General features: G+C 43.7%; 1 protein-coding gene across 16 annotated transcripts in view; it reads right to left on the bottom strand.

Annotated features, from left to right (window-relative positions):
* DAB2IP (DAB2 interacting protein) overlaps positions 1–13,664 on the bottom strand; it is a 1,276,993-nt gene that overhangs the window by 85,416 nt on the left and 1,177,913 nt on the right. For all 16 annotated transcript variants that reach the window (XM_069241673.1, XM_069241675.1, XM_069241667.1 and 13 more), the window contains 2 exons: positions 4,754–4,955; positions 2,041–2,222 (listed from right to left, as the gene is read on the bottom strand). In XM_069241673.1, the coding sequence (XP_069097774.1) occupies positions 2,041–2,222; positions 4,754–4,955 (384 nt within the window). The remainder of the gene's footprint in view (positions 1–2,040; positions 2,223–4,753; positions 4,956–13,664) is intronic.

The raw sequence follows: 13,664 nt of genomic DNA, 5'->3' as shown, positions 1-13,664 counted from the left end.
GGTTAGTCATACTAATACTCATGTACACTGATATTGTGGATCTTGCAGTCCTGAGTTAGTAATGGAATAAATGGGTGACCACTATGGGTATGGATGAGTTACTCACACATGGAATCCCAGAACTTGAGACTTCTGCCTGGCATTTGATTAATTGCTCACGTCTGGCATAGAAGAATTAAAGATATTTGTTGTTCACACTTTGCATTAATTTTGCCAGGGGAAGGGCAAGGTTCTTATGTTAAACAGGTTGTGCATGCTGCCATTCTCCTGGGAGAGAGACAGCAACACAATAACCTTTCAAAAGTATTTCAATAATTTAAAGAAAATAAATATAGGGTTTATTTTTACAGTATTTTTCAAAAGTACCATTACCATTTTTGTAAGCCGACAACATGTAACTACTATTCATCCAGGGCTCATCCAGTCTTGTCCTGGATTTATCACCAACAGCGTATTGAATGATGTGACTTGTAGTTTTAGGTTTTCCTTCATAGAAGGAGTCTATATGTACCAGCATGCAAAGTCAGGACTGCCTGGAGTAGACCTGCTAAGGTTATGCAGCCTGTTGGCACCGGTACTTATACAGAAGGGATACCCACCATAGGGGAACGAGTGCTGTGCATGGTCGGACTGGGGCAGAAATGATGCCCGGGTGCCAAAATAAATGTGGCCCCCATTAGGGAAGTGGTTAGCTTAAAAGTGACCCATGTTTGCAAATTGGGACAGTTTTAAACTTGTAAGGACAAGCTGCACAAGAGTTTTGCAAGTTATGGAAAGCTCCAAGGATTTGAGATTGATGAAGGCAGGTTTTGTTTTAATATCCGGGAAATCAATAGCAAAACCGGCTCATAAGACCATAAACACAGGACTGTAAACAGCCAAAGAACCATCCCACATACTGACCTGCAGTATCACAACAGCCCTTCTGGCACTGACTGATTGCCTTAAAGGGGCAATCCTACCTGCCGCAGTCTAGATGGCCTATTTATTTTCATGACAGTCACTACGTTACGAAGTTCCATTAAGATGTATCCTAAACTGGACACCCCTGGAACAGAGCATTAATGTAGAAAAAATGAAAACATGTGACAGCCTATGCCTGAAGCCAAACCCCAGCTGTTAAAAATATGTTGACGCTGCTGTTTTAGAATAAAGTGAGAATGAGGTAATGCGGCACGTAAAAAAAGAAGCTGTCCCATTGCCACACATTTCCTCTTTAATAAGCGTCTTTCACCAAACGCACAAGAAGCAACTATCTGTTACTGTGCTGCATTATGCAAATGAGGATGCAAATTCTGAACGCGCAGTGTACAAAACAAACAGTAACGACAACCTCAGAAACAACTGTGTTTGGCTGGATTACCAGCAGGCTGTAATTATCTACTAATTTAATCTAGGACTGTTGTCTAAACACAGCCGAGGCACGCTTCCAGGTTAGCCAACGAAGTCCCTTGCTTTGCTTAAAATATGCCACGCTCATTCTGATTGGGTGAAAAATGAGCTCCAAAATGGCTCCGCAGGATGAGGGCTCTGCGAAGCCGGCGTGTTTACAGGGATGCTCGAGGTCTCGAGCGTTTTGTTCTCCCAGCCTACGCAAAATGTAAACAGATATATTTTTTTTTAACAGTTGTACCACATGCTGGTTAGCATTAGAGATAAAAGCAATGATTACCGAGACAGGTCAACTGCTTCGCTGGTTTCTTCCATGCTAATTGAATTGTTAAATAAAGTCTAGTCCGCGTTGTCGCAGATCTGCTGTGTCATTCTTTTGATCAGCTTAATTACATTTTATCAGAAGCACATTTTAAAAAAGGAGGATTTTCGTGTGGGATGAGATGAGGCTGTTAACCCTGTAATGATGACACGGCTTCCTATAACTGCATCACCACTGGTGCCTTGAGGGAGCTGTGTCCCTTGCTGTAATGCGTCCAGGAATATTGCCCATGGAGGGCAAATTGGAAATCTTGTTGTGGGAAGACAGCCCGCTTTGACTTTCTGCTCAAATTATAGTGGCGGAGATTGCCTTTCCATTTCTCTTACCCAGATAACTCGTTGTCTATCGCCATCTTCTGCAGCCCGGCGGAGATCGTGGTGCCGGCGCTGGGCGTCGACGCCGAGGAGTGATCCGATGTGATGGAGACCTGGACGCTGCTTGGGTTGGTGAGGGCCGTGCTTACGTCCCGTAGGATGCGAGGCAGGGGCCCGAGTTTAGCCACAGTGCCCTGTGAAGACAGACCGGTTACTGCGAGACCTTACTTAGGACTTGTTATACAGTTGCATGCAAATAATAAGTCTTGTCATGAGGGGCACGGTGGATTCCAGTGACACGTGAAAAGGGTATCTGCAACTAAGCCTTTGGGCAGGGGTACAGCTTGCCAAAGTGTACACCGTACCAACATCACAACAGCAAGTCTAGATGGTCCAGTGCCCTAGCTGACAGGCTGGTAGAGAGGAAACCAATTGTTTAGGGCCGCTCTACAGAATGTAATTGGATTGCGATATTAGCTTGTGCTCTAATTCCCCAGATCCTCCTCTTTTTCCTGACTTTTTTATAAATACTGCTTTTCGAAAGTCCATAACCATCTTACATCAAGATGAATTTCAAAATGAATTCATGATGCTCATGACCACTGACGGTCCTCCTTCAGTCCCGAAATCCCTATTCTATGATATAAGCACTCTCTAAACACGGTTCCTGCATGCCTGGAGCCAAGTCCTTTCTGACCAAGTTTCACATCTTCAGTATACATCATTTTCACATCTTTAAATCACTATTTGGCGTACTTTACTCCCAATGTTCACCGGCCCCTAGCCCTGGATCAGGCCTGCTTGCCTCTCCCATAAGACACTCATGGGAAGACACATCCACACGTGCTAGTGAACTAGAACTTAAGAGCATGTGGAAAAGTGTAAACCTGCAAGACATTCCATTTGTGAGACCATCAGAACCTGGTGACTTCCCTACAATCCTACGCAACACAGCCTCCCTCCTTTCTAATCCACAAGTATCTATACTTTACCACACCCTTGCATCAGACAGTCCTTTCTGCACCTTTTCTAAAATCCCACATCCAGCTCTGCGTACAAACCTCCTGACAGCCCATGAACAACCTTGTTTTCTCCTACCAACCTTGACCTCACAATCTGCCTCTTTCCCCCACACTTCTTCCACAGAACTAAATTCTTTCATTCCTTTCCTTTTGCCCCTTCCTGTGACTCCCCTGCTCCTTTAAGGTCTCTTTGCATTACGCACCTTACCTCTGTCCTCCTTTATCTCTCTAGGATCATTCCCGTCTATTCGGACACTGGTCCCAATGTTTCTATTCCGCCATCATCTTGCTGTAGCAAAAACAAGGACAAACAATGCGTCTTCTCCCCCTTCTAATTATGGAGCAGGCCCCAAATACCTTATATCTCTAGCACATGTAAACACCTAAGGGGCTTATTTACAAGTCCCTTGCTCGCCAGTGCGTCACTTTTTCTCATATAAAAAGTGACGCACCACCGGCGGAAGGGGCTTGTAAATAAGCTCCCTCGTATTCATCACTTTTGTCAGAGTTCTGCCAACAATCTCCGTAAAGATGTCCAATCTGGGTTCCGAGTTAATTATTCTGGAGAACTATCCCAATTAATGCATCTTTTTAAAATTGTAAACGCTACATTAAACATTTTTCAAAGTAAGGATCATCAACGTATCAGCAAGTATTATTTGTTCCAGGTCATTCAAAGAAAGTGCTTAGTTATCTGGGCGATATAAAAAATGTCATTAAACAAGCAACACCATACGAAAGTTAAACTCCTTTTCTACATTTTAATGTCTCCAACTTCACCAACTCGCATCAGCCAATTAGAACCCATATATGACGCACCCTAATCCTCTTATTGGAGAAAATGGTGTCCCTCTGTTCTGTGGGATTGTTGTATTCGCCTACGTCAGGGTGGACCTAAGGGCGGAGATGGTAGGGGTCTATACCTTTATGCTTTTCAGGCATGCATCTCTCTGCCCATCACACTCGTCGCCATGCCTCTGTGCACATTTATCCATGTCCTCTCTGTGCTGTTGTAAATTGAACACATGCACTAAAATTTGCACCAGTCCAATGTCGCTTTGTGAATTTGAACATATGCAAAACGCATCTTTTTCTCCTTATGCAGTGACTTCACATGCTTAGGCTGAAAAACATGTTTTGTGGACCTGGTTCTCCCTGAGGGAGAGGTACAGAATCACAGTCTCAAGAAACAGGCATAGATGCCATTCTTGAGTATCGCGTCATCCACAACCTTTGAAATGAGTCTGGTTAAGCCCACCAGTGCAATTGCTGCAGGATACTTAATCTTTTAGAACAACATATTCAAGGGAATCAATGACTTCTACAAAGGGTGTTTGCGGCTGATATTGTGTTCCTGACACAATTTGTTTGCAGATGCTTTGTCGGCAGAGAGTTCGCTATTCATTAATTTGTAATTAAAACTCTGAAGGTATTTTCTTTAGAGCCAGAACACAATAGCCTGCAATTGCACACTCATTAATTATGTCACGGTTATTGATGCAACAACGCAGTAGCTGTTTGCGCAAGCATAGATTCCCCTTCCCCCAATAAAGGATACTTTCACAGGATCCCCACTTAGACCAGAGTGAATTATGCTTTCATTGTACACGCACATCTCCAATCAACTGGCACTGATGGGTTCAAGGTCTGAAGCAACTTTCGTACAGGTGGACTTAAGACCTCCAATATGACGTAAACCGTACCTGGTCCAGCTGCGATATCACCTCTGAGAGTAAGGAGTGCAGGGTCGACAACTCGCGGCCAAGGTCAATGTAACCCTCAAACCCTGCAGTGTTGGAGATGGTTTCGGGATTGGAAATCTCCAGCAGAAAGCGCTGCATGTTGGTCCATTCATGCTCCAGGAACTGATTCATAAAGGACATGTACTCTTCCTTACTGCCAAATCTGGTCAAAGAGGAGCAAACATGATAATCAGGAACCATGCGGACAACATCAATCAATAATCAGATATATCACAACATGCCCAGTTAAAATACAGAAAAGCCACCAACAAACACATCAAGTCAAATTCAGCCAAATTTGTCAATTGGCTGAGATACTTAATTGTGACTCCTTTATCTCGGAGGCATATAACCTGATTACATTATTATTGACAGTCCAACTTCCTAGAGAATATTTCAGTTTTCCTTCTTAGGTCAACACTACCAGGTTGCAAAAGACTTATTGTGGGCTTACCAAGGACCTACAGGGGCTTACAGATGGGCCATCGCTTACCATTGATTGGCTTTGATGTCAGTCATATCTGCTTCCTTCTTATTCAACAGCTTTCCTTGCCCCAGCATGTTGTCTAACTTGTGTTTGTCCCTCCCCTTCACAAGAGACCCTTTGCCATTTTCTGACTGGTTTACTTCTATCCTTCCTCAGCTCACTTTTAGGGAACATTTCTTTTTGGTCAAGTATCCTATTAGAGTGTATATACTTTCCAGCTCTCTCCTCCTCTCCTCCATGGACTCCCCCCAAAACCCACCACCCCATGCTCTCTCATATACTCCTCACTAGCCCTTGTGCTTCTTGATGTTTTTCTCTCCCGTGGCCGGTGTTGTTGTCTCTTTTGTGTACTTCTGACTCTTTTCCCTGTCCCCCATGCTCCTCACGCTTCTCTTCGGCCACGCTCTGTACTCGTCCCTCTATGAGCGCTTCTCCCCTGATCCCTTCTGTAACTCTCCCTCCTGGGATGCCGTTATCTTCTCATTCCCATCCTCTACAGCCTATTTGCTCCTCTCTTACCCTTACAGACCACAGAGTTCTTTTTATTATTTTGCATGTTTGACCTAAAGAAATATTTACTTTCTATTTACACTCCATGGGTCATCCACCATCTTAAATAGGTAAATAAAAAAATTGTAGCAGATGGCAGGCACGTCACTCCGCTAGAGCATGAACACGTTGTGATGCATGCGCTTGCATGCATCACTACGCATGCACTTCCCACTGGAATGACACGGCTGATAGCAGCGGCAACATTAAGGCACTTTTTTTAAACTTATAAAGAAAAATTGACGATGCAGCACGGTGTCAGGAAAACCACAATGCCGTATCCAAATAGGTCACAAACGAAATCTTTCGGCTGTGCCAATTTATTTGCCAATGTTTGTTTCAGCAGGAGATTGTGTCTCCGGACAGTCCACTCATTCTCTGTTCTATTCCCTTGTAGTTCACCCAACAGCGACTGTCACACCTTCCCCTCTCCCAGATCATTTCTTTTTTTTGCACATGTTCATGGGCAAACTGTTTGCGTTCAGTTTCCTCTTCCGTTCCCCGTGCTTAATTCTCACTTGTACTGTTTCACTTATACTACTTTCTTCACACACCCAAGGGCAGATTGTTAATGCCAATGTTGCTTCCCCCCCTTTACCCATTCGGAAACTACTTCAATTGTTCTTTAACCTCCTCTGCAATGCATGTCTGTGACCTCACTTCCTTCTTTTCATCTTGTGCTCTATTAATGGATACAAAGAAAAGACTGCCTGCCCTCATTTTCCCATGTCCAGTGCCCTTTGAATCTTTCCACTTTCTGTTCTGAGCCTACGAGGAAGTCCAGTCTGCTCTGTTTAGAGGGTGCAACAATGTATTTAGAGATTCGTGGATGCAGGACTTTTGCCAAAAATAGTTCATGTCATGCCCGCCCATTTAGAGTGCATAGGGATGTATACGTTCTAAATAGAGGGGATGGAGCATCTGCCAATTTGTGGAAGATGTCACGCATCAACCAACCTCTAAATAATGTTGCCAGGGTCACTTCATTATAATGTGCAGGGGCTCTCCCACTTTGTCTATTGACGTTTCTATTTAGTCCTGGCGTTAGAGTTCTATCACTGTGTTTGGAATATGTGGATCACATATTTGTGGAGGTGTGCACCCTGAATATAGACCCCAAAAAATCGATTGGACACAATATTGAAGAAAAAGAATATTGAAAAAAAGATATTGAAAGGTAGTTAAGTCTAGATTTTGTATCCCATCTCAACATATACGTTCCTTTGCAGTACATATGTATTAAAATAACGCTATATAGATGTGGAGTTAAGAATAGAAAATCTATACTCCCCTATATGCACTTGCGTTTTAATATTCTGTCCTCAGTATTCTTGTACAGCGATATTCTGGTGGAGAGTTTGTGGTGGGAGGTGGTCTATATTCAGTAGTACAATTATTTGTGGTGGTGGCCAGAAAGGTCCCTGATGGTCAGTGCACAGACCAGAAGCAGCGCCTGGAAATGGTCAATGGGCCCCGCAGCCTGAGGTAGCTCATGTGTACATCTGGACAAATGCTCGATGAGCAGAGTCTCTTCATTGCATTTTGTGCATGCGTAGAGCATGTCACTGCTAGCGCAAAGTTGCACAATCGTCTGATTCAGCCTATTCTCACAGAACCACACATTGGCGCCAGCAAGTAAGCCCATTAGAACACATGGCAAGTGATCTGTACTTTCTCTGTCTTACAAACATTCAGAAGCTCAAAGGAAAGGGAGAGTGGAGGAATTTCAACTTGCTAGAGGGTTGCTGGAGAACTTTGGAAGGTTATTTCGTATAACTGCCTTTCTGGATGAAGTCAGAGCCATTCTGTGAGATACCCCTTAATGTGGCTACATGTGTGATTACAAATCTTACAGTATGTGTGATTTTATGATAAATGCAGAATCTAACCAAAAACATAATGGCACATTTTGGAAGACATCACTGCAGGTCTGCTGCCCTCTGTACCATGCACCTGTGCAGTTCAAGGTAGACTGGAGATAGCTCCTGACTGGCTTATGATGCAGCACATCAACAGGGGCTCAGATGCTTCAGGAAACATTGTGGATACATTAGAAAACAAGCATTTACAATGCAACGGGTCTCGCGTTTGCTCATGTTAGATCGCGCTCATAAATTAGAGAAAAAGAAGTCCACGAGCCCGATGGAAAACAGCGAGCCTCGCATGTTTTCTGTACTTGGTTGCTGCGCTCAAGGAGGGCTAGCCACCGGAAAAGGCATGACGTATGCGTGCCTTCGACTAATGAAAGCAAGCAGATTTTATTAGGCAAGCCCACGAACCAATAAAAAACACTGACGTGAAGTTGACAGGGCTCCGAGCCCTTTTCTAAATACAAAAGCATCTCGCTGCGATATGCATGCGCGAGCGCATGCAACGCAGGCTCGACCCTAAAAACTAACAGCCTCTGTTGATCTATGTCTATGCTTTTTTTCTGTCATTGACGTTACTGCATAATATCGTCCCTGTTTGCCATTACCCCGTCAGCATACATATTACATTTAGAAAACTATTTCAATGACAGCATTACCTCTTTATCTCCTTTACCTCATCCAGTTCATTTGAGAGTAAAGTTATACCTAATCCTTAATCTTACTTGAATGTAACCACATTTGTTATGGCTAACCTAAACTTATTCTGTACCCTTACTTAATTTGAGTAGATGTATTTCAGTTGGGGGGATAGTAAAGATGAGGTAATGATGCTGCTATAAAGAAAAGGTCAAACGGTGGAATTTAGACAATGGACAATGGTAAATGACCATCTCTGCTAATGATGGCCTCTTGTGAGACACCACAATAAACATGGTAGAAGAGCGGGGCCATCGGTTTCAGCCTTGAGATGCTTACTGCGGTTCTACACTAGAAGCATCTCATTCACCAGTCCACGTATCACGGACAAATGCAGCCTACTCACTCCATCGCAGACTTCTGAGATGAGTTGGTTGTTATAACTCCATGTATCATAGCAAGAGTTGCAACTAGATAATATACATTTAACGGGGCATGAAATGAACCACGTATGGGTCTACCAACCTTGGAATAATATCCTTTGTGTGATCCACTGTGTCAGGAGGAGGAGGAGCCTTCCTTTGGGGTTGAAAGCGCCTGGGAGGTGGAAGGGTCCGTGGAGCTGCCTAAGCAGTTGTGTAACACCCTTTCCCTCCCCAACAGCTGATGCAAAGTCATGTCCCAGGGAAGATGCGAAACATGCACTGGCCTACACTAGAAGAAACCTCCTCTGGGTCAGAGTTTCCAGTTCACGATGTGAGAAAATCTATACCCGGGGTGCCAGTATGAACTACCCCAATACTGTGTGACAACATGGCAGAACTATGTGTGATTGCAAATATTTCCCTATCCTATTTCCTAGTAGGCCAATGCCTCTCCTGCCACAGCAACATGCAGAAGGATGCAGGTGATAACAGTTGAAACAGTCACCACTTGTCTAATTGTACCTGGGAAGGTGCACAACTGATGATATAACCCTTCTCCTCGACCCTTATTGACTGCTGTCACCACTCCTAGCACAATTTAATTACCACTACTAAATTGTGAATTATCCCTATCTGTGGCACATGGAGCCAGTCCTGGCGGTAGTCTTGGCAAGAACAGGAAATCAGAAGGGTCCGTTGGCGCATTATCACTGGAGCTGTGACCTTGCAGGGCCTACGCATCAATCCTCCACCAGAGTTTTTGCATCCCTGATTTGCAGTCAATTCAGGCAGCATACCATCACCAAGGCTTTTACTGCAGGCTGAGCAGGTGTGAGCCAGATGTACCAGCAGCTCATGGACCTGCTGAAAAACAATGACTAGCTTCCATTTGTTCTGTGACAAAAAGCAATCAGAAAATGGAACAGGGCGCGCGAAAGCAATAGATGCTGGTGCCAACGAAGGCGGGATTGAAACAGTGCCAAATGTGGGAACGTCAGAGGCTGCTACTCAACTGGGAGAAGTAATATTCTGAGTGGCACGCAATGACGTTTAGAATTTCACTGGCAAAACAAAATTGGAGCAAAAATTAACCAATACCTTCATAAATGTTATCAATCCACATCACTGGGTCCCAAAGACACTTTTTGGTCACTTTCAATCCCACAAGGAGCATAAGCACCTGCCGAAAGAGCCGGGTGGTGAATGTCTTCCTTGTATTTATAGTATGACTCCCAGTGCTGGAAGTAGTCTGGACTGACTATCAGCTAGTTGTTACTTTCACCCTCTCCCTGGGTCCCCTACTCCTTTCCACGTGCTTAGCGTTGGTCTCCTACAATTCCCATTGGCAGTCCTGCCTTCCCTTTGCTCTCAGAATTATTAAATGAAATGATATGTAGGATTCTTCTGATTGGCACAAAAAGGGCTACCTCAATATTCTTGGACGCCCAAGGAGAGGTACATTTGGTTGTGACCTGCCTACCTTTCTTTGGCGACAATGTACCTAACCACCTCTTTAAAGTCATATGATTGTATTTTGCCCATGTGTACTGGGGACTATATCTTGAAAACCATCTTTTTCGGACCAAACTTGAAAGACAATGATGACCAATGAGCTGTTGAGGGGATCTCCAACCACATTTAATTAGCTCAGTGCTCGCGAAACCCCTCCACTAGGCAGAGTTGGTGAACTTTAAGGATTACAATACTAAAGATTGTATTTTAATGTAAAATAGAAGCACCAAACCCAAGGAAAATTGAGACTTAAAGAGAAGTTTAAAATGTGTTATCTTCAATCTAAGTTGCTGTTTTCACTACACATCTCAAAACATCTTAAGCAATAGCCTTGTACAGAGGGTGCTAACTACTCGTGGTTGGTTGGAAGAAAGAAGTGATTGCATTTAGTATGTGAACAAAATATAATAAAATCCAGGAAAAAGCAAAGGATAAAGTGAAGGTATGATTATCTGTGGTTATAACACATTAACATATGTTAAAAAAAACTTCGAAATTCACTTTTAAAAATACAATTAAAGTCTAGTTTTGTTCCGAATTATGCAAGCCATACTTGTATGTACCATGCTAGTTACCACGTAAAGCATTTTGATTGGAAATGCTGATTTGAGGAACTACTAATAAATCTGGAATGCCCTACATATGACAAGGCCATCAGGTTGATGCCACATGTGGGGAGAGAGGTGGTAGGCAAGGACACACACAGAACTGACTCATCAATATATTTAACTGAAAGAGACAAGGTAAACTGGTTCCATAAGGAGGTAAGGCCGGTATCCTCTGTTTATTAAAATCATATCCGTGGCATCTTCCCTCCCCTGTGATTGGTGGGAAGAGCTAGCCCAGACTGACTGCTCTGATTGGTGTTTAAAAGCACTTCTGAGGTCAATTTTGAACATGACATTTCGAATTTCCGAGATGGTGAGGACAAGTTATTTCCAACTGCACTTTGCTAACAAGGGCCGTCCTTATCTAGATGGAGCTCTAAGAGGGTCACCGCGGAGGGCAAGTGTGGAGGCTCCAATACCGTGCATGCCTGGCTTCCAGCAGGAGACTTCAATATGTCCAGGAGCCGATGGCCAAGGCAGCCATTTAGAGGAAGAAAAGATTAGATATTGCAGTGTTACTCAGTCACTAACTGTGCATCTGCGCTGAAAAGAACGGGTCAGTGGTCTGGCTTATGTGCTTGGTTCTTTTGTCAGGCCTGGGCCAGCTCAGACACTAAAATCCAGCAAATCATTTACCTCGCTGTCCCTGGATTTAAAGATGTCTGGCCTTTAGGCTACTCCCAGGTGTTCCTGGAAGGCCACTTATAAGATACTATGACTACATCAGTTCACAGAGCCGAGCACTGCATGCATAAAAACACCAAGGGCAAACTCTTAATTAAGTGTTTTCAATACTGTTAGCCTACATTACTGACCTTAACATGATTAATGTTGACTTCCGTGTGTGTGTTTGAATGAATGAGTGTACTCACTTAGCGCTAGGTTCACTTAGGCCTTAAGTTGAGTACGTCAGTTTAACTTGGGCTTTTGATTTTCTGCAAAGGGTCTGCAGAATGCCATGCTCATATTTTTGAGAGGACAATTGAAATATGCCTTTTACTCAGAACTGCTTAATTTGAAGGAGGACTGTCCATTTCTTCACCGCTCAGTGTCACTAACGGGTCGGACATAAAAACTTTCCTTGCAGAAACGAGCTTGGCTTTTCTGCACTCACGGAGTTTCAAATATAATATATACCAGTGGTTCCCAACCTGTGGTCCGGGGACCCCTGGGGGTACGTGAAGCCTCCTAAGGGGGTCCGCGACTGCTTAAAAAATTCTATAATATTATCAGATTACATCCCTAGCTTTCAGTAATGACTCAGTGGGGGGTCCCCGGATTCCAATATTTATTCAGTGGGGGTCCCCGGGTCCCTTTAATGATAAACTGGGGGTCCACAGACACCAAAAAGTTGGGAACCAATGACTAACACTTCTGATGCTTTCAAGGAAAGGCATATTATTTGCCAAATGTTGGCACTTTCCAGCCCAACAGAGGCTACTGAGCAAGAGGTGGCCCATCGGGCTCCACAGAGATGTCATGGATTTCAGGGCACGTTAAGTTGTCCCTCACATAATGAGAAGGGAGCGAGAGCCCGCAAGCTGAGGACAATCTGCTCAGAACAATGAGGTACTAAACATCGTCTGTCTACCGGAGGTATGGGGGATGCATTACATGACTAGGCATCAAGACAGCATAATGGCATATAATCGTCATGCAAATAGGGAGTCTAGTCTAATTGACAAGAACTATGACGTGAACAAAGTTTGGGATATATATTTTCTTTATTCTAATAGTAATCACTGCTGAATTATTTATTATTTTGATGCTAATGCTAATGTGTTAGATATGCATTAGATTAGAATATAATAGATGTCTATTTTCCTAAAACACAAATGCATGGGTGTTGGTCGGCGGGGGGGGCCAAGGGGGTTGCTTGCCCCCCTCCTTTGGATTTAGGTACAGCTTGGTGTGCGGGCTCACAGTGCAGCGTAACAGTACGGCCTCCGTAGTGTTACGCTGCCTGCACTAGTACGGCCGCGGCCCCAGCCAAAAACAGTTTGGGACGCTGCAGACTATGCAGGACCGGTCATGGCGGTGCCCCCATCCCCCCGTAAACAGTTCTTGCTGACGCCTATACTTTTGTACCGATTCACAGGCAGGGACCCAAGGCAAAGCTCCTTTACTATACTCGGCAAGAGATTTTCTGGCAGGCCTGGGATATTCTGCACTTCATATCCCTTTGAGTCTTGCCCTGAGGGGGTGGCTGGAAGTGCCTGTCTGGCAAAGGCTACATATTTGCCACTGAATGCCCTGGATTGCTATTCAGGTGTAACCCAAAAAAGAAGGAGTTCATGACAATGCCAAAACAGACACTGAGTTGCTGACTTTCAATGGCTTATGCTTTCCTCACTTCTTTGCATCTCGAAAATAATACCCCAAAGGGCCTCAGTATCCAACATAAGATCATAAAAAGGGACATTTTGGAATCCTTACTCTTGACGATGAAGCACTGGGAAAGGAAACCTGATTTAATTCTTTCACTGCACGGCTACATAAATAGTGTGTTTATCTCCACACCACCAATATCCCATCACATAAAAAGAGGCACACATACAAAGTCAAATATTTGTGTAATTTCACTGTTACACATTCAAATATAAACACCTACCAAGAACGTCTCATCTACTGGTATAACCACAGCAGGTAATATATTGGTCAGAAAAGTTTCCTTAAGTAGCAAGAGTTATTCCACTCACAAGAAGGGATCAAATCATGTAGCCGGCTTTAAATAAGGTTCTAAATATGTTGAGTATTCTTACGTGGATAAATTAAATAAAAACT

The sequence above is a fragment of the Pleurodeles waltl genome, chromosome 6, assembly GCF_031143425.1.
Source record: "Pleurodeles waltl isolate 20211129_DDA chromosome 6, aPleWal1.hap1.20221129, whole genome shotgun sequence".
Classification (NCBI taxonomy): domain Eukaryota; kingdom Metazoa; phylum Chordata; class Amphibia; order Caudata; family Salamandridae; genus Pleurodeles; species Pleurodeles waltl.
The sequence above is the reverse complement of the archived record's forward strand: the minus strand, read 5'-3'. Positions and strand labels throughout refer to the sequence as shown.